This window comes from Eutrigla gurnardus (assembly GCF_963514095.1).
Source record: "Eutrigla gurnardus genome assembly, chromosome: 12".
NCBI lineage: Eukaryota > Metazoa > Chordata > Actinopteri > Perciformes > Triglidae > Eutrigla > Eutrigla gurnardus.
This window is the reverse complement of record NC_139926.1, coordinates 21,482,280-21,509,945: the sequence shown is the minus strand read 5'-3', so window position 1 is coordinate 21,509,945 and position 27,666 is coordinate 21,482,280. Positions and strand designations below refer to the sequence as shown.

The 27,666-nt window shown below is 45.1% G+C and overlaps 1 protein-coding gene across 2 annotated transcripts; it reads right to left on the bottom strand.

The window, feature by feature from the left end:
• On the bottom strand, nt 1–27,666 carry gsk3ba (glycogen synthase kinase 3 beta-a). 2 transcript variants are annotated; one of them, XM_084023738.1, is made up of 11 exons: nt 26,758–27,666; nt 18,803–18,996; nt 13,228–13,311; nt 7,306–7,416; nt 6,109–6,239; nt 5,608–5,714; nt 5,315–5,412; nt 5,078–5,185; nt 3,847–4,033; nt 3,569–3,667; nt 1–3,164 (listed from the first exon to the last, which is right to left on the bottom strand). In XM_084023738.1, exons 1-11 carry the CDS (start codon nt 26,843–26,845, stop codon nt 3,094–3,096), a joined length of 1,278 nt encoding a protein of 425 aa, XP_083879864.1. In that variant the 5' UTR covers nt 26,846–27,666; the 3' UTR covers nt 1–3,093. The 2 variants fall into 2 exon arrangements, with proteins under 2 accessions (XP_083879864.1, XP_083879865.1); XM_084023739.1 differs by having other exon boundaries at nt 5,090–5,185; nt 26,758–27,665.

The window sequence follows — 27,666 nt, the reverse complement described above, 5'->3', positions numbered from 1 at the left end:
TCATTTCCAGGCTATCCTACTCTTTATTTAATGCAAATTACAGTACCAGGGAACTATTCCTCAGAGCACGCAGAGGGAATATTTACAGAGGTGCACATTTAGCATACCTTCACAGAATAAAAGAAAAACAAACAAATGAAATAAAAATTTCAGTCACAAACAGAGGCATTCAAGTAGTAGTACTGTTATACAGGATGTTTTTTGTAGTATTTTCTATGATTTTTCTTTTCTTTAACCCCAGGTAGCCTATCAAACTAGTATATATACTAGTATAATATAGTCTACTAGCATATATACTTGCTTGACTTCTTCTTTTTTTTTTTTTTGGTAACCTTTGTGGTGTTTTTATTGTACTGGAGTTCAGGGGTTAGGGTGAGGCGGTCAAACGTTTGTGTGGAGGGTAGCAACACGTTCATGAATGCAAAATTACAGCAAGCAGGAGAGCGGAGAGGCTACATGACTCGTCCTAAGGTGCTACTGAATCCCTCCCCTCCTCCACGCGTGCAGACAGGAAGGAGAACACGCAGGAGGACAACCACAGACTACCCGGAGAGAGAAGAGAGACAGAATACATCGCTGCCTCCGAGGATGGCTCGTCACAACTACATCTTAAAAGTTTGGCTTCGGTAACAGAACCAACACTGTGAGGAATACAGAAACCGTACTGTATTGTGTATTTATATACAGTTGATGTGGCCACCCTCCCCCACTCACTTCATGCCCCCGGAGCCCGTGCCAGGACTGTGGTGTACAATGTTTGTGCGTGCACTGTGTGTCCCAAGATTAACACGTCCATTAAAATAAACACTCATCTACTTGTATCTTCAGTTAAGGACAAAAAAAAAAAATCCTTACCATTAACTGTACATTACATGAAGTGTGCAATGGAAATAAAAAGAAAGAGTGGATGGGACTGAAACTGAAGTGGGAGAGGGTGAATGTGTGTGAGCATGTGTCGCAGGATAGCAGGACATTCAACAGCACCAAAGGGAGAGTCACAAGTAGGAGGGGGGTGACGGGTGATTGTAGGGGGCTGGGTGAGGAGGGAAACAAGGCGAAGGTGTATGAAAGCAAAGGCACTCCAAACTATAGTTACACTATACATTACTAGTTCTTGTTACAATAATACAGCTGTCATCTACTGTACTGTACAGGTAAGATTGAACATATGGCTGGATAAAGCTGATAATCATCATCATCATCATTATCTACAATATCCATAAAATCAGTTTTGCCCTGATTGTTTTTGTTTGTTTTTTTTCATCTTTTTTCATTCCTTTCCATACCCTTTGTCTTCTTTGTTTTTGCTCATAAACAGTACATGGGTCTGCATATATACATACCTTGAACACAACATGGAAATAAAAGAATCGACAACATAAAAAAAAAAAAAAAAAACCAACAACATACAAGTCAGAATTTTGGTGAGGAGCATTTATATTGTATATACAAATTCTGCTTTTTTTTCTTCTCTTTTCTTTTTTTTTTTTTTTCTTCTTTTTCTTTTCTAAAACGTGAGTATTCTCTGTAAATAAGACGCTTCGACGGACTGTACCGAATGGCTCTATGTGCGGCAGGCGGAGGACGACGAACGCTAGGCTAACACTTCAGTCAGTGGTCACAACGTATGGAGACGGTCAGAGGTGAGTCGAGGGACCGCCGCCGACGCTTCTCGAGGAGTCGAGGAAAGAAAAGCGCTGAGAAACATCTTCAATCCTTCACAGAGACGGAGAGAGAGAGGGGAAAAAAGCTAGATGGGGCGGGGAAGATGTTTGTCTAGACACTGCACTGTCACAGAAACACTGTTACAGACAGAGTACAAAGACGGGGAATAGAGCAATGCCCTAAATCCATCGATAGCCTGAATAGACACAACACAGGAGAACAAGGAAGAGACTGCTGGAATCTAACCACACTCCAGCAAAGAAAACAAAAACACCACCATATCTAACTCTATTGTCTTTAGGCAGCGGCAAATATTGCCACTGCTCTGCCAGATATGAGCTCACCATAAATGATTTCTGAACCATTGTAGTTAATATACATATATCTATATATACTTTTTATACATAAGGAAAAGTAATATATAAACTGTGTATGTATGCGTGTTTGTTTTGTATTGTATGTATATATTATACAAGCACACAGGACCAGATACATGTCACATCCATCGCACATGGCAATCCAAAAAACATCTGCCTAGGAGTACAAAACAAAAAAAAATGAAAAACCAGGTCGAGTAAAACAGCTTTTCTGACCATTTAAAAACAACCCCAGGCAAAGAGGGGGGGGGGGGAGGAAGGGGGGGCAACCTGTCCAAACGTTACCCCCCCCTGCAAGTGGACCGCTTCCTTCCACATACATCAGGATCATCATGCACCCATGTGTGTGTGAGGATGTGCGTTTGTGTGTTTATGAGTGTGTATGAGTGTATACCCGTGCGTGAGCCTCATGCCTTGTCTGCGGAAGTGGAGGTGTGAAGTGAGAGGGCAGGCTGACCCCTGAGTGATCCTAACCATACTCAGGCCATGCACTAAAAGGGGGGCGGGGGGAGGGGATCGGCCAGGGGACACATGGGGGGTCAGAGGTCAAAGGATGAGGATGCAGAATGGGGCAAATGGGACAATGTGGAGGAGGACAAAGGGGGAGAGACCAGATCGGGAGAGGGCTGAGGGGAACAGCTTAGGACTTTTTCTACAGATTGTCCTCTTACAAACATTAGCAGGCTAGCATTGTGTATACATGTACAGTGTACTTTTATCAATAGTACAGTCGACAACAGCTCTGGCCCTGCCGTTTCCTTCCCCGTTGAAAGGGCACGGAGAGACGTCTCTGACGGAGGATGGAGTAGAGTTCAAACAGCTGGATGAGCTAGGGGGCCAGTCAGGGATAAAAAGAGGCAGGTTAGGGACGCTTGGTTTGTGGTCGTGGCGTGGGGGCTGTTGGCTAGCTGTCGAACCCGGACTGCATCAGCATCGCTCCGCTGCTGTCAGGGAGGAGAGCAGGGTGAGTGGAGCTCACCCCCCCGCCAGGGCAATGGAGAGGCCGTGGGCTGGGGCTGAGACCGGGGCGGGGGTGGGTTCATCTGTGGGCTCAGGAGGTGGAGTTGGAGGCCGAGGCAGAGGCGGTGGTGGTGCTGGGACCTCGCTCTGTGCTGCTGCCATCTGTTGACAGGAAGAGGAGACGGTTTGTGTGGAGATCAAGGTAGAGGGAGAGTGACGTAGACACTCAAAGCTGACTGAGACATTTTAAGTGGGGAAAATGGATGACTCATCTCAGCTGCTTCTATGAGTCCAAGCTCATGAGCAAGATCCTTAACGCCCAACTAGAGCTGCTTAGTGACCAACAGATGCAGGTTGTTTTGGACGTCTCCCAGGTGTAAATGTATTTTACAATTATAAAGTTGTAGAAGAAGTATGCGGTCAAAGCAGTATTCAGTATCCATATGACTTTTTACACACAAACTTGAGCACAAAATATGACTAAAAGAGCTGAACATTCTTTTTCAAGTCGAAACCGCCACTTCTCACAGATAAATAGAGCCCGTTGAAGGAAGTGTTCCACTAACCTGTGGTGGCAGAGGTGTTGGTTGGGGTGGAGGCGGCGGCCTGGCTGCGGGCGTGGGCGGGGAGGAGTATGGAAGCCAAAGATGGATTACTGGATAACTCTGAAAGAGCAAATATTTAAATAAGATTGCAGCAACTCCTGGATATGGATAGCAGCAGCAGCTCAGTCATCAGCTTCACCAATACAAATCCCATTTTTTAAATGACATCAGTTTTAGTTCCAAATGTTAACATTTGCTGGTCGACTCGAAGACTTCCTCACATCGCGGCGTGTGCCTACCCTGGGTGGTGAAATTGAAGAGCGAGGGCTTCTCTCTCCCGTTGGGCAGTTTGACGTTGGGGTCGCGCAGCTCGTCGAAGAAGGAGTGCGCGCAGGCCTCTAGAGGGGTGAGGCGGGCCGTGGGCGTGTACTCCAGCAGGCGAGAGCACAGGGCGATGGCCTCGGGAGGCGTACGCGGCCGGAACACCTGGACAACAGTTAGACACAAACACGGATGTCAGCAGAGGCCGCACGAAGTCTGTACTTAAATGTTGTCACACAAAGGAACAAATTGCCATGTTATTAACACACACAAACACACACACACACACACACACACACATTGACTTGTGAATTAAAACAATATCTCCAGTGAGATGTTATGAAACCTATTAAATGTAGCAGTTTGCCTGTAGGTATGAATCAATGAATAAATGGCTCCGATTGCTGCAGCAGTGAGCAGTAGCACTGACTGAAAGCAGTTGCAGAGAGCGACCACAGCAGGGCGCCCAAGAGACCAGGAGGACCTGCTGCTGCTGCCTGCTTATTGGAGGACTATGTTATCCAATAGAAGATCTGTGGGTGGGATGGCTGAGGGGAAGCCAGGAAGAGAGAATCTCCCTGTAATGTTCTCCACCTGTTTTATTCCCAAAATAACCTGCATCAAGATGAGAGCATGAATGGGAGAACTAGTTGTGGCCAAATTTGCATCAATAAAAGGGACAAATAAAGCAGGGCAGAGTAAGAACTTACTAAGAAGGAGGTGCTGTAACTGAGATGACAGCTTTTTTTTAATCAAAACTAAGGAAGAAACAGTTTTTTGCTGGATTTCAAAGGATTTCCAATAATGTGGCATCTCATTAATCCCTCTTTTTAAAATCTTCCCCCTTTATCAAAAAGCTACATGTGACAGTTGCCGCCTTTCTCTAGGGTTTTCAAAAACAAGAATACTAAGCACCCATATTGTATGGGCAAGCACTCCTCAGGTTATTTCATAGCACGCTTAGAATGCTTCACATGAAATAACAAAAAGAAAAGTTTCCTGACAACTGTGTAAGCTTGAGTCTTGTGTTTTTCAGTAATAATTTCTATGGATTAAAAAGCTCAGAGTGGGGCTATTAACGCCTCATGAAGCTCTGTGGGGTGGATGTGATGGAGCTTTGGTGCAGCATGCGGGTACGTTCAAACACAAGCATGCAGACAAGAGATGCAAACAGCGGTGGATCTTAGAGAAGTAAAAGGGCTCCTGTACCTGTTGACTCACCTTAGTCCAAGGATGTGCCTTAATCTGGGGGAATTTGAACTCGGTGTAGTTGGGGTTCATCTCGCGAATCTGCTCTCGGGTCGGGGTCCCGAGAACCTGGAGAGAACAGAGCGGACAAGCAGAGTAACAACAACATCAGCTTGTTACTCTTTGTGTAAAAAGTGACCACCTTAAGTATCGTATTTGATAGACTTCCAGACGCTGTGGGTCAACTCTAGTCATTACCTTGATAATTTCAACCAATTGATCCACTCCACTGTCACCAGGGAAGATTGGTTGTCCTAGCAACAGCTCTGCCAGCACGCAGCCGGCTGACCACACATCTAAAAAAAGAAGAGATGGGTCAATGAAAGGAAAAACAAAAAGAAGTCAGACACAAAGAGGGGTCGAGGTAACCAGCAAATAATACACAGCAACTGATCATATTCTACTCTCTTTGTCAATACACGTTCAACTTACATTACATTACATTAATGTGCCGAGGTTAAGCTCGACTGTGCCGGCTGGAGGGGGCCTACCTATGCTGGAGGTGTAGTCGGTGGCACCGAAGATGAGTTCGGGGGCTCGATAGTAGCGGGAGCAGATGTAGGACACGTTAGGCTCCCCACGCACCAGCTGCTTAGCACTGCACACAAAATCAAAGCACATCATCACCATCACCATCACCTGCTAAAAGTATGAACCTAAAGAAAAAATGTAAATAAAACAGAAACTTATTATAAATGTCCCTTTGTAACCATTTTGCTTAATTTCTTACATTGTGAAGGCACATTTAGCCGCATTTAAACTCTTCAGACAAACACTTTACAGCGTCCATATAACTCAATAATATATATATATATATATATATATATATATATATAGCTAGGTGTAAAGACCGCAACCAGTTTCATGTCTGCAGTACATATAAATATGAAGCAACTGCCATCAGCCGATTAGCTTCCAGAAACTGTCAAAGCATTCCTTTAAATGTGAAGTGACCACCGTCGACTGAACATGACACGGTTAACGAGGCTCACCTGCCAAAGTCGCAGAGCTTGAGCACGGCGGTCTCTGGGTCCAGCAGCAGATTCTGAGGCTTGATGTCCCGATGACAGATCCCAAACGAGTGGATGTAGGCCAGGCTCCTGAACAGCTGGTACATGTACAACTACACACAGAGACACGCACACAGGTTACGCCCCGCACAAACAGCAAGCTCAGTCTTTATAACGGGTCTGGAAACAGCCACTCAGGCATCTATTTCAGCCCCAGTCAAGAGTGTTTATCAGCACATGTTTGGACGACGGCGTCTCGCATTGCCTCGTCAAACTCTTGAACCTCGTTAACAAGGCTTTTAGAGATAAAACGGAGTGTGTGTCTGCAGCCGCGAGACTTCCTCATCGCAGATTCAATCAGAAACTTGTGATCTCGGTGATTTGAGATGTCTGTACACAAAACTGAGAGTTATGTCCTCTAGCATTTCATTATTTAAAGCCAGCACAAATGTAACATTTTTAACTTTATATGATTTATTTATTCCTCAGTGTTTCAATGAAGGTTATTATTTTCTTGTGTGGGGACAAAAATAGCTTCTTCATGGTGGTTTGATATTAATATTGGTGTTTGATGTTAAAAAGGTAACTGTGAGTGTTTCCTCCGCTCTGTAAGATTAATTAACTGCAGGTGTTCATTCAATTATTTCACAGAAAATCAGGAGACCCTTTTAATTTCTCACATTTCACATTTGATATGCACAATATTTTCTTTTACAGCGGAGCAAAGAAAACGTATTTTAAGGTGTTTTCAAAGCTAAGGAATCTAGAGGAAACAGATGTCAATACAGCCTTTTTGTGTCAAAAGAGTGTGTGTCAGTGAGAAACGCTGAGAACCTCAGAAGATTTTAGGGTGTAGGAGAGATTTTCACTAATGCAATGAAGGACATATGACGCCATTGGTTAATTTAATATTTATTATGGATATAATAAACTCTACTGAGTCACTACTGATGCTATGTTTGATTTAATTCAGTCTTTCCCAGAGTTTGATTATAAAGAGGAGAATACCACTTCCTGTCGTGATTAAGGACACACACACACACACACACACACACACACACACACACACACACACACACACACACACACACACACACACACACACACACACACACACACACACACACACACACACACACACACACACACACACACACACACACACACACACACACGTACCTTGACATACACCATGGGCAGAGTCTGTTTGGCTCGGCTGTAATGTCTGGCCACTCTGTAGACCGTCTCAGGAACGTAATCCAGAACCAAATTCAGATACACTTCATCTTTCTGTTGGAGAGGAGCAAAAAAACACAGTTAGCTTTACAAGATATCGAATATGACTAAAACCAATAAAATATAAAAAAAAAATAGCACTCATGACCTACAAATGCTCACAACCATGCAGACAGTCACCGTCAATATGAGAATTTATTTAGGGGAAGAAAAGATTCCCTCTGTGTGTCTGCAGTTATGAGACGTCTACTCCTGCTCAAACTAGGCATTTTTTCACAATCAAACTGGGGATCCATTGTATAGGACCGACCCCCCCCCCCCCCCCCCCCCCCGCCCTCCTCGGGGGCAGGAAACAAACAAACGTGCATCAGAATGGCCTGTGCTCCAACAGTGGCCGCAGACGATGATGTCATTTCCTGGTTGGAGCGAGGCCCGGGGTGGAAGGTGGGGTTGTGCACATTCTACTCCGGAGCAGACTGACCCCGAGAGGATGCTGCTTCTGAGGTTTCTCCACCCAATTATCCTTCCTTTTTTGCCTTTGATCCAGACCAGATTTAGCCAGAACTGAGTCATCGGGTGGTTCATCGGATACCCATTGTTCGAGATCGCTGTTGCTCGTAGCTCGAACTGAAATTCTACTGAAAGTCTAGAAATATTTTTAGATACAGAAAAAGCCCTCGGATTGAGAATGAAACTCGTTCACACACTCATTCATGCGTTCACAGCGTGACTCTCCATCCCTGGTGGTTTGTTAATAGTCGATGACACATTTTGGCCTGATTAAAGGAGGAATACACAAGCTAGCAGCAACAGGCTGACTCTACGGACAGAAGAGTCTTTCGGGCTGATTTAACTCACATTGTGATCACCAGAATAAGTGCCTTCATACGTTTCCCTCAAAAGCATTAAAAAGGATAAGCCTGGCATAAAACCAACCATGTTAAAGCCTTTTTTTATTTGAACGTAGTGCATTTGTTGTGGACTATTTCCAGCGGTGGATTAATAAACCTTTGTACACACACAGCCACGCATGTTCAATTGATTTACAACACCAGCGGGGGGAAGTGACGAGCTAGTGCCACATGTGACCCGCGCTGTTGGCCGGTGTTCAACCATTAAACACACCTGCGAGACCTGCTGCCTTGGGGTAACATGACAGGGCTTCCAACCTGAAGTAATTAAATGACTCTCTCCATCTAATTTGGTTGGGACCGAGCGTCCGAGCCCATCTGTTCGACGTGTTAACAGTCTGCCCGTCATGCAGCTCAGGACAGAGCTGGATCTCTGCAGGTCTCTGTAAGAGCTCCCAGGCAGCCTGTGTGGTACACTTCTGTCCGCTCAATGCTGCACTTTGTACCGGCGGCCCTCGCCCACTCCCATGCAGACAATTAGACCGACTGAATGAAGGGCCAGCAGGGGACAAGGGGACAGGCTGAAACATACGGGTGCAGATATCAGGGAGGGAGGACAGCGTTTCCCAAACAAGCTCTCAGAAATGGGTAGCTTCATTTACACACTCATCTGTCGCCGGCATCACCCTCCTCCAACACACTCTGTGAGTCGCTCCATGCCACGTGTGTGTGTGTGTGTGTGTGTGTGTGTGTGTGTGTGTGTGTGTGTGTGCGCGCGCACAGTGCATCCACTAGCAAAACTCCCATTGATAACATTTGTGACGACTAGAGGGCCCCGCTCCGCCTCCGCCATCAAAGCTATATTTAGCCTAGCAACAGCGATGACTCACTTCCTGCCTCACTACCGAGCCACTTCCTCGGCTTGTTCCCAGATGGTAAGCCAGGCGGGGATCTGATTGGCTCCTTGGTCACCCCTGGCTAAATAATTCAGCCTCTGTTGTCCAGGTGCAAGCAGTTTTTCTCACTAAATTAGCGGCAGCTATCCGTCACCAACGATCACCATGACGCTGTATCGTGTAAGAGAAGGGGGATGGATGGAATCTGTGCTCTAACATGCAGTATGCATGTCAGTCGTCGTGTCAAACGTAGCTTATATTAGCATGTGTGTTTGTGCTTCCTGGTCAAGAGTATGATTGCCATGCGTGACATTATATAAGTCAGCTCTTGACATAAATCCATACGGCCAAATAGAGTTACACTACAGCAGGGCTCGAAAAGCGCAACTGCCAGGACGCCGTTGGTAACCAATTCTCCACTGGTAGGGAACAACAAAAAGTGCACCACAGAATAAATTATTTGGTAATATGTGCAGCATTATTGATATTTTAATATTGCTGTTACAGAAACGGAACCAGAGGCCACTTCACAAAAGCATCTAGAGACAATAGTGAAGCAAATTAGGTTCGAGCGTGGTGTAAAAAGTTTGACTAAACTTCCAATATCACAAAAAACAAATGTGCAAAATGATTCAACCATCAACCAGATAAAAAAAATACATTTGTGTAGTCTTGGGAGGTGAAGTATCTTTCTAAATAAGCGTTACTGTAATAAAGCTTTTATTAGACATTTTCATTTTTACTCTTACGTGTAACTGCATAACTGTATACTATATTTAAATTTTCTGCGTCAAGAATGCTGAGCCCTGTGAAGGCAGTGTTGGTGTTAGTCACAGAAAGCAGTAAGACATACGCCGTGTGAATTATCCTTTTTGACACACACTAATGAAGACATTTGCAATTACGGACTTCATATCTAAGAAAAACGTTGTCACAGCCAGAGATACTGTATGTCAGACAGTGGCAGTGCCATAAAGCCTCACTTGGCACATCTCGTAGCTCTACACACCAGACCTGGCTCATTACCCAGAAGCAATTCTGTTCAACCACTGGATGTAAAAATAAGCCGTTGGCCCACCCAACCACTACTCTCCCTCCTCGTTGTGTACTGTGTGCGTAGCCAGTCATCTTCAAGTGACCGTCACGTAAAGTGCAACAAGCAGACTACACATTGGTTTCGGTATTTTTTGCCTGAAGCCCCACAACCAGCCAGAATAACTATGATAGAAATACTGTGAAATGACTCAGCCCCAGGCACAATACATTATGAGGCACTTTCAGTAGAAGTACATTTATTTAGAAAGATGCACCATGTAAAAACAATATTAACTGAAAAGCAAATTAAATATTAGTCAAACTAAATGTTTGGAGCCCTAAGGCAATGTTGGTTGTCTATCCAGCCTAAAGATGAGACCTCAGTGGATCAAACATGGATAAACAACGATGCGTCAGTTTGACTCATCATCAGCACAGAAATCTGCTCTGGGAGGTCACCCACTCTCAACACTGCATTACTAACCATGCAGAGCGTACAACTGCCCCAGGGCCACAGATCTACAAGTGTCAATTCATTGTACATTCATTTTTTTTATTATTTATTTTAGATTGTTAGATTAAAAACCACACCTAAGGAACATGGCCTTGTTGGTTTTCAAATATTTCAATTGCTTGTGTTCAATGGAATGAATATGAACAGGTGGGGGTCAGCGGTGGCCCTACAGCATTTTTTTAAACCTGAGGCCCCTTAAGTGGGTTAATCCTTGAGTTAACAGGATACATTTTTTGGATGAATTCTGGTTCACGATGTGCCGGCAGGAATGTTACGTATGTTTGTGTGTCAGAGAATCATGTGAATTTACTGAAAGCCACTGCGTGTTTTGTCCGTGTGCTCAAATAGGATTTTGAGAAGCAAACCACAGTGGAGGGCAACTCTGTGTCAGCTGAACATCATACATGCGTTCGTTCTCTCTGCGGCTGCATATTTTAAAGTCAAACCGCTATTTGCCCACCTGCCCACGCTGTTTTGACCCGCGGCCTTCTGTTTGAACAGGATTATACAAGTGGTTAAAGGGCAAAAGCACACGGCAGCCGTTACATAAGACTACCTGTGCGCATGCTAGCCGTTAGAGTAGCAGCAGTCCTGGCTCACTAATGCAACGGCACCTACACATACCTGACCTGACATGATCGTATTGTTGCCTCACCATCTGCTATTTTACACATCTGTGACCCACAACAGGATCTCTGCTCCCTGTCCAGGTGATCTACTTTTTGCCTACTTCTACCCCCCCCTCCCTCCCTTTTCTAAGTCGAGGCTCTATGGGTGGTAAATCCCCATACCAACAACACAGTGCCAGTCCCCATAATTAGCCTGGAGTGATACGGTGAAGGGGAAGAGGAGGAGGAGGGGGGAAGTAATAGATACATGAAAGGAGGTCACACAGGTGGGGGGGTTTAAAAAAAAGTGTAGAGGTGAAAGTTATAAAAGATACAAACAAAAACCTTGTGGATTATCAAAAATTATAAATCCTGTGATTGCGAATGTAGAGTTGGGAAGGTGTAGGCCATTACTGTGTGACAAGTCGCCACCGTCAGTGTGTCAGTATACCAGGAATCAGCTGAGATTCCCAGAGGTCAGTGAGCACATGGCATGAGGCGAGGGGGTGGGGACTGGGTGGAGCTTACAGCACAGAGGGACGGGTCGGGCGAGTCTATAATTAACTGACACCCTCTGGTCTGGTTAGAGATGCTCCCTACCCATCTCTCAGCAGTCGCTACTCCCACCCAACCCTCATCATCACCTCCCCTCTATAATCCCCCACAGCTTTCCTTGGCCTCGGTAGGTGTGCAACATGGAAGCATTCCTAACTGCAGAGTCATGGGTATAGTCCCAACAGCGTGTCTGCCAGGTTCAGGTTCTATATTTGACATATGGCCGTCTGCCCGTTTGTCAGCTAGTTGAATGACACAGCCCAGCCTGGTAGTCTCCAGGAGACCTTCAACGGTCCACAGAGACAGGCGGAGAGAGGGACTTCCCTGTCACAGTATGAACTAATTAGATTCTGACTTCAGAACGTATTTAGACCAAGAAGGAGCCATATGATGGTACAGCCGGGAAAAAAAGGCAACATGTGCAGGACTAGAAAAACACTTAAAGAGGCACACAAGGACTTGTGTTGTGTTATTAATAGTCATGATGCTTGGTCTTGAACTAGAGACACCTAAATTATTTTACTACTCTAATTAAAGCCAAGTGCCGGTCATTTTAATCGCCTTTTCGAGAGGTCAAAATTTAAAGCTCCAAAAGGCAAACTTGGCTTATATTCGGTGTGACAAAATGGCTTTCACTTCCACGCAGCTGTTTGAAATTTGTAAGGCAGATACAACACATGGAGCCTCCAGGAGACGTACCGTAAATGCAACAGGAGATCGGCCATTTTTAATTCAAGGTGCTGTGTTAGGCCCCCTTTTCTTTTTGCCTTTTACACATACTGTACTTTAAAAATGTCCTAATGTTGATTTAACTGTATCGACCTCAAATACTTTTATTTACAATGAAAATTTGAGGGAAATCTTGGGGTTTTCGTGGAGCGACCATGCCAATAGGTGACGGCTAATTCCAGGGTCCAGGCCTGAAAACATCTACATGCCAATACTGACTCATAGTCCCGCCCCCTACGCCATAGCGCCACCTGCTTTCATGCATTTTGTTGTCAACTCTTGTCGAAGGCGTAACTGCACTCAGCAGACAGTTCCTGTTTCGTTGATGTTGGTTATCCCCGCCCTTTTCACTTAAGCCCCGCCCTCTTTCATAACAAGCATTGTAGACACTTGCACATCATTGCACTCAGCAAAGAGAACCTCTTTCATTAGTGAGGGTTTGCCCTGCCCCCTGCACTTTAGCGCTGTCCCTTTCAGAACACATGAACCGTTAATGTGGGATGAGTCATTGCACTCGGCTGAGTTCTTGTCTCATTGTGCCCGGTGGTGGCGAACGGCGTCCCGCCGGTACCCCGGTGCGCCGGAAGGTGCGAGGGCCCATTCATCGGCTGTGTGTATTAAACACAATTAATTATGCAGCCCAGAGACAAACCTTCAGACGCATTCAGCCAACTGACCTTATCTCCACTGGAGTAGAAGAAGTAGCGCAGGCGGACGATGTTGCAGTGGTCCAACTTCCTCATGATCTGCAGCTCGCGGTTCTGCACAAGACAAAAACAAGAACGCCACGTTACGTTTTTCAGATTACATCCAAGATTCATGCTCGTGGTTCAAGAACCGAGTCCCTGGACCTTTTGGAGACCTTGAAGGAGCAGTGGGTCAGTTTACTTAACGTTTTATCGACCTGACTAGAAGACAGACAGGTTACATGTCACAAACACAGTTCAACAGCTGCATTATGGCCATACAGAATACTGAAACGTCATATTGCTGTGTTTAATGAGAGAAAACACACGCAACAATCGTATGAAACAACGTGCCACCTTGTCAGGAATCAAGATTTGAGGAAAATCAGATGTGGTAGCAGCAAAAGAATGCTGATAAATAGAAAAAGAAACGGGCATTCATTTCTTCTTGAAAGGAAAATCCCATGGGCTGAAATATGACAGCACAATTATGTATTGTGTGGCGTGTTCTCATCAAAAGGCAGCGATAATTAAAGAAAAAAAAGGAGCCCCTGGAAAGAGTTCAGACTTAGAGCACAAACAAGCCTGAGAAAAGATGTGAAAATAAATTTGTTATAGTAAAAAATTGCCTTTGGGCCTGAAGTGCGACGCCGAGCCGCAGGCTCTCACAGGGCCACTTGAACAAGACGTAAGCACTGAACTCTAGTAGAGCAGGCTAGTCATCTATATTCATATAGAGCGTGCTCATGCAGGAAATAGTTGTGCAAATGGACTTCAATTATATGGAATGGAGGGCAGGAACACCAGCATTACATTAAAAAAAAAAAAGCTTCATTATATTTTATGATCCCCTTTTCCGTTTCTCCTTCCCTCCTCCCTCTTTGTCACAGTGTGTCATATTGTAAAGAAGAAGAAGAGACGGGGAAGTTAAAATGACACTGTGGCAGTGAGCCGCTTTAATACTTTTGTACTATCGTTTGTTGTACAATACCAGCATGGAGCACCAACTGTAATGACATACTAAGATTCTGAATATTAGATTTGTTACAGTAAGGAGGTAAGGAAGTAGGATTTACCTAAAACCATCACTTGTTTTCCCCTCATATTTACATAATTGTGAAATCCACACATTACAGACTAACATTTTCAGCTCTTTCATATTTGGTATTTCGGATTATACATCACTGTAAACGAGGTGTTTACATGCAGGGACTTAATGGAGTGCAGAAAACAAATAATGTAAAATATGCAGAATGTAATCAGCTTACAGTCTGTATTTGTTGGGAAACTTCCGTTGTATATTTAAATATGTAGCTAACCATTAGCTTGCTGACTAATTCCCTAGTTGACTGAAGTTAATTGGCCGGCACGACGTTGCAAAGTGCGTGACTGAGGAGCTGAATCCTAGTCTTACTGACAAAGTGCATTTCCTGGGACGGCGTGTGGGTTTCTGGGTCTAAAAAGAGTCAATGGGGCTCTTACGTGATGTGCGATTAACTGGCTGACCACAGAGCAGGCAGTGACCCAATACAACATCTGCTTTTTTGTGCAAACACTGGCTTGGTGTAAAAACAGCAGCCAACAGGTCAGCGCTGTCCTTTACACACACGGGACCGGGGTGGAAAAGGAGACCGGCTCAACGGAATAAGAAGACAATGAGGCGAACCCACCAACCTCCAAGCGTAACAAGATCGTTAGTGAAAAATTACTTGCAATCTCTCTTTTTACATTAATGAATACTTCAATCCTACACAATTTCCAGTCTAGTGTTTTTCTTCAGATACCATAGGAAGTAGAACATGAAGTTTAGGCAGTTTGACATGTTTTACTGAAGCATTTTTTACTCTGGGTCTTCAGCCAAAATACTTCAGCAGCTAAGTGCCCCGGGTTTAACCTTTTTGGAGGATCAGCAGTTTCTCAGTGGGAACTCGTCCGTTGTCATCCAAAAACCAGACAGAATAAATGATCTCACAAATCAGCTGCTCATCAGGAACGCAGATTTTAAGCTTTGGGTCAAAGAGCGAAACGGTTTTCAAATCATATAATTGCACTATATTCATGTGGTGCTGCAATTAAAAATGGTTTTATTTATTTATTTACATGACAAATCATTTATTGATTCATTCATTTAGAGATGAAACGAATAGTCATTTTTCATGCAAAAATGCCATTTCCCCTGTTCCAGCCTCCAATAACGATTTATTTTTTGGTCCTTTGCTTTATGACATTTTTTAGAACAATTAGGCATAATGAAATAATCAATAATCATTGCCTTACAATAATGGACATACAGTACAGTTGAGCCAGCTGACTGTCTGAATGTGGTTGACAGAAACTGTTCCTGTCGACTGACTGATTGGGTGACTAATGAGATCCACTTTTATGTGGGTCAGGGCCGTGCTGGCTGGCGCAGGAAGATATGCTGCTGCCGCTTTATGAGGATTTAATCCCCTCTCATTCATTTTTAACAGAGCAGAGTGAGGCCGTCTGTCCGCTAAGCAAGACCTCATCAGTTCGGCGGCCGCATCTTGTAGCTCAGTGGCCTGCTATAGACAATCAGCGCAGCCTAATTCATTTACAGGCAGACACAAATGGTTCCCACAGTCCCCTCCCCACTCGTTTTCACCCTTTACACAACTACTACCACACACACACACACACACAGACACACACACAGTGACATCATAGCGTGAGGGTCACACACCAGCCATCCAAGGCTTCGTGCACTGCAGACAACGCCCTCGACTTCTTGCAGTGGCTTAGTGGGAGTGTTTAAGGGAGTGCCCGTGTTGCATGTGAGGAAGGCGATACTATACGGGGGGGAGGAGCAGACAGGCTGCTCAGTGAAGCCCCGCCCATCTCCAGTTATACTGCAGTCATTCCTGCTGACCTGTCATCCTCCAGTGTGTCAGCAGCCGAGCCAGTGGACAGAGAGAGGCAGAAGGACAGAATACCTCTATAGTTGCAGGTTGCTAGAGGTGCTACACCTGTTTACTGCTGATGTATACACTGTCAGACGAAACATCCAGCTTCTGGTGCAAGCAAACCACAAAACGCTTTGACTTCCTGACCCTATCTGTGGTCAGTCTGGAGTCTGTTTGAAGACACTGAAGAAACCTAATTTAATTTTTTAATTTTTAACTGGAGAGCAGTTTTTAGCCAAAGTTACTAAAACAAATGTTAATTGAGAAAACAACGTTCAGCTGTGGATTAATACACATTTTTCTCTCCAGCAAGTATCTGCAGAAGCTGGATGGTGTTCGTGGATCTTCACTGTAATGAAACCACCTCACCCAGTATAACAATGTGACTCAGTGAGGGTCTTTATTCTAGTTTTCGGAGACCAATATGACACAGAGGGATACGATTTACCGGGCGTTGACTCATTGGTCACAGATACAGTGAAAACACAGAAATCGTCCATTTTTGTGACCAAATACAGAAAAATCAACAGACTTGCCCTTTAATAATGTTGTGTAAGCAAAGACTACCACCAGACATGCTCTCACTCTGATGGTTCATACATTTTCCAATAGGATGATATGGGATCCCTCTGATGGGCGTGGAGGAGGACCTATCCCATGATGCACCAGGAGCACATTAGCCCACCAAGATTGCCTCACGCGTTCGTCACACAGAGCCTATTCACATGATCACCCTGTTAGAAAGTGTGCGTGTGTGTGTGTGTGTGTGTGTGTGTGTGTGTGTTCACACATGCTTGATAAGATGGTTCTTCTCACCTGGGCTCACCGAACACAAAAAAAACAAAACAGACGTGTAACGAAAGGATTTTTGAGGAGGGGAATAAGAAGAAAATGGAAGGCAGGTGTTTGGGAATGTTTGTGCTGTGTGAGGGGGGGGAGGGGGGGTACACACACTTATTGCCGCGTGCCTGGCAGTCATGTGAGTCTTGGAACTCTTTTGCTTCGTTTTCCATAACAAGTTGTTCACAAGGGAAGACGGGCGAGTAGAAGCAATGAGACAGAAAAGCAGATAGACAGCTGAGGGAGATGTGCGTGATCTTCAGCCGACCGCTGTTTAAAGAAGCAACCTGCTGGCTAACAGGAACAGGAAGCGTGCAGGGTCACACACAACAAGGTGACTTCATTCATCTTGTTTCGGATAACGAAGGACTAGCGACTGCTGAAAACCTGTGCCGATCCTCCAAAACGGTTAAACCTGGGGTATGGAGCTGAAGTATTTAGCTCAACGGTTGGTTCCATGGCTTAAAAGGCCACAGGCAAACACATTTGAGTCAACTCTATATAACTTATATACACCTAAGCAGAAAAATTCATACAAAACAACACTGTTGAGGAGACCGACTATCACGTAAGAAAGCCTACTTAAACGTAACTTTTCTGATTAAAAAAAGGCACTTCTTACCGATTCCTAATCTCCTCTACCATGATTACAAGCGACTAAAAGAGCCGAACTCCACTGCAAAACAGGTTTTCCTGGCGTGCAGGTTTTCCAGCACACATATGGAAAACATTACGGTCACACATTGTATTGCATCATCTTAACTGTGTACTTTGGCAGCGTAATGCCGTGCCTTGTTCTGCGAAAGCCAGGGAATGTGTGATATAGACACAACAAAGTAAAGTGTTGCGCGTGTAAAAAAAAAGGGATCAATGTGACCCCGGATACAACGTTCGTAAACATCTTTGTTCTTGCTGGGTTTTTTTTCCTGTGGCGGGTGATTCTGCGAAAACCTCTACCTCTCAGAAATATTTAATAATTAACTTAGGAGGTGGACACAAATGGTTCCCATTGTCCCCATCCTTTGTGTTGCTTTCTTAGAGTGTGGTGCTGTTGAAGGATTTTGTATTATGCGGAGAGGTGTTACCAATAATTTGTCCTCCCAACCTTAAGGTAGGATTTTCAGCAAGGCTGTTGCAGGAGACTGTATACGTTAGGGTGCTAGGTGCACTCTTAACCCTCCGCTCTGACTGCAGACTTAATGAGAATCTAAACAGCTGTCCTGCAGGCCTGCCAGTCTCAGGTCTTTTATCTGTGAGCTGGAAGCAAGCAGCAGGGACACCGATGCCACCCCCCCCCCACAACCAAGACTAAAGGGAGAACAGACAATGTGGCCCCAGCCAAGGAACAACAAGCCATCAGTCAAATCTATTCAGAGCTCAGAGGGATTCCAGCAGAGCTTTGCATGGACGGAAATACGACATTTCCACGGTGGCAACTGAATTAAACTTGGTGGATGACTGAGTGTTAATGCGTTCAAGTTTGTTTTGTGGGAGTATAGACCCCCCCTCGCCACTATCACACACACACACTTTCTGCGAGAAAATACAGAGAAAGAAAGGATATGTCACGTAGAAAAACGCTAAGAAGTTTTGCCTTTGGTTTCTCTTTGTTCGCAGCTTCGCTGATCTCACTGTTCTTGTGAACGATCACTCCACTCACATCTCTTTCACAGTTACAATCACAAATGCGACAAAGTAATCTCTACTAGAATACGAGTGCATGATCATTTAAACATGCTGCTTTTCTAGGTCCCGACGCTTTTAGCAAGTGAGATGAACTATAGATTGTGTTCGTGTCTTACCTTAAACCTCTTGTCCTGCAGGACCTTCTTGATGGCCACCATCTCTCCAGAGTCGCAGAGCTTTGCCTGGTAGACGACGCCGAACGAGCCGTTGCCGATGACCTTAGTGTCTGTGTAGCTCACTTCCTGTGGTCGGTCGGGGCCTTGGCCTGGGGTGGCCACGACTGTTGTTACCTTGCTGCCATCTTTATCCCCTAAAGAGCGAGACAGAGGGACAGATGCTCAACACAAACGTAGAGGTATGCACTAATCATCTAATGGCTTAATGGTCTTCTTGTTAGAGAAAACCCAGTTTGTTACGGTTGAAGGTTTCAATTCCTGCTGACAAATTTCTTGGCTGTGAAAAATAGCCTCATGCTTTAGCCACGGCCAGTTTGTTCCAGTAGTACTTCCTTGTGGTCAACAGCTGTGGTTGCACTGATGAGCTCCCAGCTGACTGGCCGAGTGTGAATCATTGCTGAGCTCAAACGGAGCGTCCAAGCTCAAAAGAAGGCCTCTGTAAACGCATGTGACATTTGCGTGCAGTGTTTAGGTTTCCTTGGAGTGGTAGGGCATCGGAGACTAAACATCTAGAGGAAACTATCACACATATGTGACTGCTTTCTTGACAGAAACAGAAAGATTGAATGATTTTGCATGTTTAAATGCTATGGTTCATTATTTTTAGAGGTGATTTCATCAAAGTGAATGCATCAAATAGGGATTAGCATACAGAAGGCCTAGCATCATGAGACCATCCCCACTGGATAACACTCATTACCTCGGAAAGACTCACCCGACCATGATGTACAGACAGGCCAACGCAATTCCCAGGATTACTATCAGTGAAAAGTCACAAGCTAATAAGACTTGATCTGGTGCTAATGCACTGTAGATTGGAATCTGCTTTCGCGTGCCCCTCCTCCCCTTTATGCCTTTCTCTCTAGTCAGTCGGGAGCTGGCCCTGGGCCCATGAGATCACGACGTGGAGGCCTTTTTCCTGTTTAAGTGGTTCTCTCCCCCTGCCTTCCCCTCCTCCTCCCCACATAAGTGTGAAGGAGCAAAAATTCCCCATTATCTGGCAGTTAAAGGACAACCAGGCAAGAGTGCGCCGCGTGCCACGAACGTGTTGCCCACACCTCACTTCCAACCTCTGACAGGCTCTCAAATTAACTGCAAGACTTCTGCACGAGCTATGCGACTAAACCCTACCACACCACCTGCTCTCCCTTCTGAATCACATCGTTAGTCTTAGTGGCATGTTCCTTTTTCACACAAGCAGCAGCAGGCAAGGTTACGTTTGGGCCAAATTATCCACTCACCTAAAAATAATCTAAATATCTTTGTGAAATGTGTCTAAATTTAGGATTTTGAGTTGCCGAGACAATCCCCCACATTTGTCAAGAGCTGGGCCGCGAGTACAAAATCACGATGATGGGTGGATTAGCGCTGTTTAATAAGCGTGACCGTTTCAGATCATGGTGTTATTTCATAGGAACTTAGTGCTTAGCGCGCTGCGGCAGCAGACCACCTCCATGTGTGGGACACTGGCAGGCCGCAGCATCCTGTCCATATGAGGAGGAAGTGAATATTTCATGCTGACTTCTGGCAAACTACCAGCAAGTCTGTGTGGGAGTCTTGAAATTAACACGATTTTAAAAGTGATTAGGTTAATTAACCCTGCCTGGTTAGACTGAGACAGCAGCACAGAGGATTACTGGTCTTTGCTAGCTGGGTTATCGATTGAAACAAGTAGTGCCTGCATAGTCACACGCTCTCTGACACGAGCCAAAAAAAAAACACACCCCTCCATGGGCCAATGTGTGACGAGGAGAGTGGTCCAATTACTTAACATGTGATTAGAATAGGGCGAGGGAGGGGGAGGGGGAAGAGGCGAGGGGTCTGAAAAACCAAAAGGCCTTCACTTTCCAGGACCCTGTCTAGAAAGAGAAACTGAATACGGATTCTACAACAGAAATAGACTTTCCAAGAAAGTGTGTGTATGTGTGTGTGTGTGTGTGCATGTGTGTGTGTGTGTGTGTGTGTGTGTGTGTGTGTGAGAGAGAAAGAGAAAGAGAATGGAATATGACTCTGCCTACGGTATTCCAGCAGGGCCATTTCTATGACGCCTCTGCACTTCCTCAAACCGTGAGAAATGTCTGTGCACACTCACACGCACACACTGTAGACACACACACACACACACACACACAGTAAGGAATGACAAGGCAATCAGATTTACATTGAGATGATGCATTTTGAAATGGCTGATTGGAAGCCGGTGTAGCACAACCATTCACACACTAACCTGCTGTCGCCTTAAAAATGTGACTGTTCATTTTCATGCAGATTTCGATCTATTTCATACTGGTAGACATTCTTAATTAGACTTGTTTTATGCTAGAACCACCCTTTTTCATCAAAATGAATTATCCTCAAGTGAACCACTGGTAAAATTAATTGTAAAAAAATGCCCCGTGGCCCTTAAATAAAATGAAACAAAAACTATAAATCACAGCCTCTGCAGAGAAGTGGACAAACACCTTGCAGCGTGCGCTCACAACAATGCCATAATTACTTTGTCAATTAGCCTGTCACGGAGAAAATAATTAGTGTCACAAATCACGGCGCATGATTTCACTTTCATGTGCTGCCTCACTCAGCTGCAAAGTGACACAGAAGAGGCAGCTGCTTTGAGCCCAAGGCGCCAATATTTGATCCAGGTCACTCGACTAGCTTGGGCCGCAGCATGTGAACACACAATGGGGCCATAAAAGTGCCACTGTTGAGCAAATGCAGGACACATGCAGGCCTGGTTGGGTATAATTTGACTTTACTAATGAATCAGTATTTGATTTAATACAGGTAGCCTGAAATTAAATGACTAAAATGAAGCATTAAATCACTATGATGCAGGCCAACTCATCAACCACAATTATTGGTAGACACGATGTTGTGGATTTTCCTGTAACAAAATGCATTTATCATTCTGTAGGTATACATAAATCATACGCTTAGTTCAAGACATAATTTAAAATGCAATAGATTTTATTGAGCCTTCTTTTAGCCCATAAATCTTCTGTTAGTTTAGAAGATCTTCTGGCATGCATACAGAATCCACCGTCAATTCCCGAACAATCCAACATTATTAGGGGGTTTGATTTGGTGTTAAAAAAACTACTGTATGTTAAGAAAAACTGCCTTGAGATTGATAGGAGCAGCTCAAAGTCAGATTCTCTGCAATTTGAACAAAAAAATGTTTCACGTCATTATTCAAGTTGATTTTCATTGTATAATTTGTTGAGAACAAAATGACGTCAAGGAAAAATCATCAACGCTTCGAGGGCTGGATTCCGAATTGAAAATCACAAGCTGATCCAACTTGCATGAATTCCATCACGGCAGCTCATAATGTGACTCAGGGCGCACTCGCACTTCACCAACCGTACCGCGCCCAGGCACGATTGAGCCTAAAGTCTGAGATGTTTGACTAGTGTGAGCGCTCCTTTCCGTACTTAAGAACGGTACGCTTCCTCGGCCCTGGCACGCTTGGAAGAGGTGGATTCGAGTACGGTATGGTTCATGCACGAGCACATGCATGGGTACGCAATGTGGACATGAAGGAGGCTTTAATCGATAGGCCGTCCCTCTCATTATCGCTCAGTGTTCAACTCAGATTTACCCCCGATTTATGACCGTTACTGCTGTCTATATCTGTTGCCACTACAATGCCAAACCATTCCATTTTTGGGGGGGGTTGTCTTTCTTTTGTCTCTCCATTACACCCGTTCTTTTCATTTGCACCAAAGCAGGTTCTAATTGATTCATAATCACTCGTGCTCCTGAAATAGACGGACTGATATCCCTGAAGTTTAACCGACTTACTACTGTGATGATTAAATGATCCCTTCATTTTTATGAGCAGTGTCTATACAGAGGACCATTAAATGTTTGTTCCCCTTCGGAGCTTACTTATACACACACATATTCATTCCGTCTGTCCAAACAAAGAAATTAATTGCAACAGTTTAATACTCGAATCCTCCGACATAAGCCACCCACTTCCGAGATATTACAGGGGGTGATAACTTGAAGTGTTATGAGACACTATCTGGTTGTAGAGGAAATATTATTCATATATTTACTGCTAGATGAGGGCTCACTTTCACACCAGTCATGCTGAATCACTATGAGTGAATGTCACAGAATGTGCAACTGCCAAACTGTCAATGAGTTCATTCCTGTCTGGAATCCTGCACAGGCACACAGTCTGTCATACAGAGAGTATTACCTGTGTGGCTATCGCAGTTAAATGAGAATACGACACGCACGCCGTGGCTTCAAACACTGAGGATGATTACTATCTTATTAACTATCATTTCCAACTGCTGTGTTTGCATGCTGGACATGTTAATAGCTCTCAAACCACAGAATGCAACTGAGTGGACTGCAGGGCAAAGTGACATTTGTGAGGAATGTATGAAGCGATTTGTGGACGACAAAAAAAAAACCAGAGGAGCAAAAGGACACACTGTGCTAACGTGTGCAGGTACACATACACGCACGCAAGCTCATGCAAAGTGCAAAGTGTTCTGCCACCGTTGCAAGGCTAACGAGATAATTCACCACGTTACTGGAAGATCCAGTCGCAGGAATGTCAACGCTGACACGCAGAGAGGCGTTTTGCAAAGCGATAGTTGGGATCGAGACATGAAGGTAACGGCGGCTTGTTGGACGGACACAATGTGGGTGGATAAGATTTTAGATATCACAGCGGCGCGCAGCCTGCAGAGCAAACACGCCGACGTCTGCGTCCATCACAAATCATCTCTCTTATGAATCCTCGTCTGGTCCGCAAATCCTTTTCCATTTCGTGTGGAATCAGAGAATATAATCAGTTGATTTTGTTTCCATCATCACTTACAAAACGTGAGAGGGGGACAGAGAGGAAGGAGAAGAAAAGGGGGGGAAAAGGGAAGAAAGAGAGCGCTGCAGCTTTGAAATGCTAAACAGGCCGCTCATTGTTCTTGGCCAGCTGCCTCACCCCAAAAAACAAAACTAAAGAGTCCTCATGTGGATGTGGGTGTGCGAATCTGTGTGTGTGTGTGTGTGTGTGTGTGTGTGTGTGTGGTTCCCTGCTTGCGTAGGAGGAGTAAGAGTGTTCTCTCCAGGATCATACACACTTGACTACAGCTGGTTGGGATAATCAGCCAAGTTATCCGCACACATGAGCGGAGGTGTGAGTGTGTGTGTGTCGAGATGGTGAAAATCAGAATAAGGGTGGATGACATGCTGGTAGATAATAACTAGGTGACACAGCGTTCTCTCATTCCAAAGTGCAGTCATGACACAGTGGAAATTTGCAAATTGTGTTTCTCTAAATGACAAGTCTATCTATGGTCACGTGTTGATAGGAAACCCTTTATTCTTATATAAGGAGAGCAACCCCAACACTTCATTGGAACGGAGCTGGAAACAAATACTTAATTGATTAGTCAATTGACCGAAAATGATTTTCATACTCAATTAATCGTTTTTAATACTTTTTCAAAAATGTGCTGGTTCAAACGTATTAAATGTGAAGAGCTCTGAATTAAAAACAGTCAGTTCTTATGATCGCCAAAGCGGTTATGTGGTCTCATATTCTCATTATCACCCATAGGTTTCTGGAGAGCCCCTGTGGAGCTCAACGTGAGAGGCTCCGGCCATCGCCATCTTGGGAGTGACAGCCTATAAGTCCAAAAATGGGCAAAGAGGTGGATCAAGGTTGAGGTGGACCCGGATGACACGGCTGAGCAGCTAGTGACACGCTATCCCACTCACCTGTCACTCAAACTGGCCTCAATTATGCCTAATATCATTTAAACGGTGGGTTACATATATATGTACAGCTGTCACGAAAGGGGATATTAGCTATAGAGAGCCACATTTTTAGAGAGCCAAGCTCTAAGCATGTTTATTTCTATCTGTAAAGTTGGCCATTTTAACATGTGGGTCCATCGGGATTGACTCATTTATTGGAACCAGCCTCAAGTTGGCTTTTGAAGAACTGAAGTTTTTTGGCACTTACACACTGGCTTCGTTTTCTCAGCACCAGAGGGTGTCGCCTGCTTTAACCCAATTCGTACCTTTAGAATACGTTACACCATAATTGTGAGAGAGAACTGAATAAATGTGATGGCTCCACATTCAATCCAATTAAATTTGCTCACTAGGTCACCGTTTTTTGTGCTCATGAACCCAATTATAGCCCAGAACTTTAGCAGTTACCTATAATACATCTCATTATCATATTATTGCCAATTAGAATACAGTTGGACAATGACTGCTTCATGTATTGGCCCGATTATCAGAGGGGACATACATTAATTAATTGGGAGACATCAGCTTCAGCTCCAACGACCGCTAATGATGTTTTGACTTACTGGATGAGTGTCTTGGAGAAAAACATTTTCCAGGTTGAGAAAGCTACAGCAGACCTCTGGTGTAAAGCTCATGTAATGTTAAGTCCACACAGTCCGCCAAGCATTTGGTACTAATTCAGTGGCTTATGTCTGAACAACAATTAGGCCAAAGACTCAGAGTCCTCCACTACATTTAGCTGACTTATTGACCAGCACGACATCAAGTGTTCTGTTTTTGATGAACATTACACACTGACAGGAACACACAAATGCTTCGACGCCCATATCTGGGGCAAGATAAGTGCTGAGATTTGGGATGGGTCCCCACAGTCCCCGTGTGCGTATTATGTGTGTCCTCGTCCACTGAGTGGTTTCCAGTGCCAAGGCCCAGAGGAGAGCGTCAGCTTCAAGCCTCACCCCACTAACACACATCACGATCACATCACAGCCCCGAAGCACCACCGACATTCCTTAACAGACTCATTTTTCCCCCCTCATACACACCCAAATGTGTGCCTGCATGCGAGATAAGACAGGGGTAGGTACAGTGGACGTCTCCAGCCAGGGCAGTCATTAATAATGTGAATATAATCATTAATTATTCATTTCACTAAACCAGAGCACTCCACTTTTGTCAAAAACTGTATTTTAAGCTTCATGATTTCAATATAGTTGCATACTTAATTACTCTACAACACGCATGCAGTGTGATAAAAGGCTTTAAGATGCCACTTTGTAAAGGGGACATAAGACATTTAACAGGCAGTTGAAAGGTGAGTTGGTGTTACGAAATGATATAAAGCAGAAATAAAAGGAGGTGCGAATGCGTGCGCGTGTGTGTGTATGTGTGTGTGTGTGTGTGTGTGTGTGTGTGTGTGCGAGTGCACCAACTCCATCTCTGCAGCCAGTCTAAAACCAGCCTCGGGCACGGTGCCACCCTGGCTCCATGAACAGGATACTGGGTGTCACACTCCCTCGCGTCGTGTGATTTCGACAAGGCCCGCGGGATCAACGGGACCAGCCCCTCTCCGGGATCACGGGCGCACCTTCCGCTTCGAGGGGGTTGCGTAATAGGCCGGCCCCTATCGCGTTTTACTCAATTACTCATATTGGTTGGGTAGTAACACCGCTATGAGTATCTAATCTACATCTACATGGAGAACTATAAGACCGGATCCGCAAAGAAGGTTTCTTTTTTTGGGGGGGGGGGGGGCTGGGTCGGTGCCAACCCTACCTTCCTTCGGCACGGCCCTGCCCGGCGCGGCCTGCTAACCCTGGTCAGGCTGACCGGACAGGGTCGTGCGTCAGGGCGCAGCAGTGTGCGCGTGTGTGCTCGCGGTGTGCGCGTGTGTCACTCAGCACCGGCCAATCTCTGTCTGTCACACGGGTATATATATATATATATATATATATAAATGACAGGGCTAAGCTAGGCTATCTGGAGCTAACGTCATGTTCGCTTGATTTTCACCCCGGTTAGTGAGCAGACACACACGGGGGGGATATGACACATTCGTGCCCGGTGCATGCAGATAAAGTCGGCTACTCCAGAATAACACGGGGTGTACTCACTGCTGACTTTCATGCTGCCAAAAGCCGACGGCTGCGGCACTGGTTTGCAGCTCTCCGCGAAGGATGTGGTCCTGGGCCGACCCGACATGATCCGATCCCTTTTAGGTTCTCTCTCTTCTCTCTGTCTTCTCGGGAGACGGTGACTTGCTTAAACGGCGGTGCTGATCGATTCGCCGAACCTTCTCATCCACAAAAAACCACGGATGACAGTAAATGATTAGCACTATGATTCACGGGGAGGACGAGCAGAAAGCGAATCCCTTTTATCCTTCGCCCCGGACGTCAGTTCGTAATCGCCGAATAAACTACCCTTTTCCTGCCCGCCGACGGTTAATCAGAGCAGCATCTCTTCCTTATATTCCAGGTTTTCCTCTCAGCGGGCCTTTGAAGACACGTCTCCGACTAAAATAGTCATGAATCTGGCCTCTCCCTGTGGCCCCCCCGATTAAAACCAATCGCGATTTCTTTCTGGGTGCAGAGTCGATTTCACAGAGTCGAAGGAGGCTGAGATCGAGAGAGTAAGAGAGCCGATCCGGTCAAAGTTAAAAGCGTTTTTCTTGACGATTCGGGACGCATGCAGCTCCTCTTCATATCCCGATGTGGAGGCTCAGTGATCCGACTGCCATGGCGGCTCCCTCGCTATACCCTAGCCTACAGACAGTCCAACGGAAAATCTGCCAGTCGCCACAGTCTTCCTCGGCGAATTCAATGGCTTTTCGCGCTGGCTCGAAATCCGCCCTCGCCGCCGTCAAATGTCGGTGTCCTGGCCGAGGCTCCGGGGCAGCGACCTCTCCGGAAAATTATGGTCTTTAAGGTACAGAGTGCGACGATACCGAATTTCTTTTTTTATTCCTTCCCCATAGGTTTCGGGCTCGCTGTCTTTGTCGCTGCGCACGTTAGCTGCGCAGT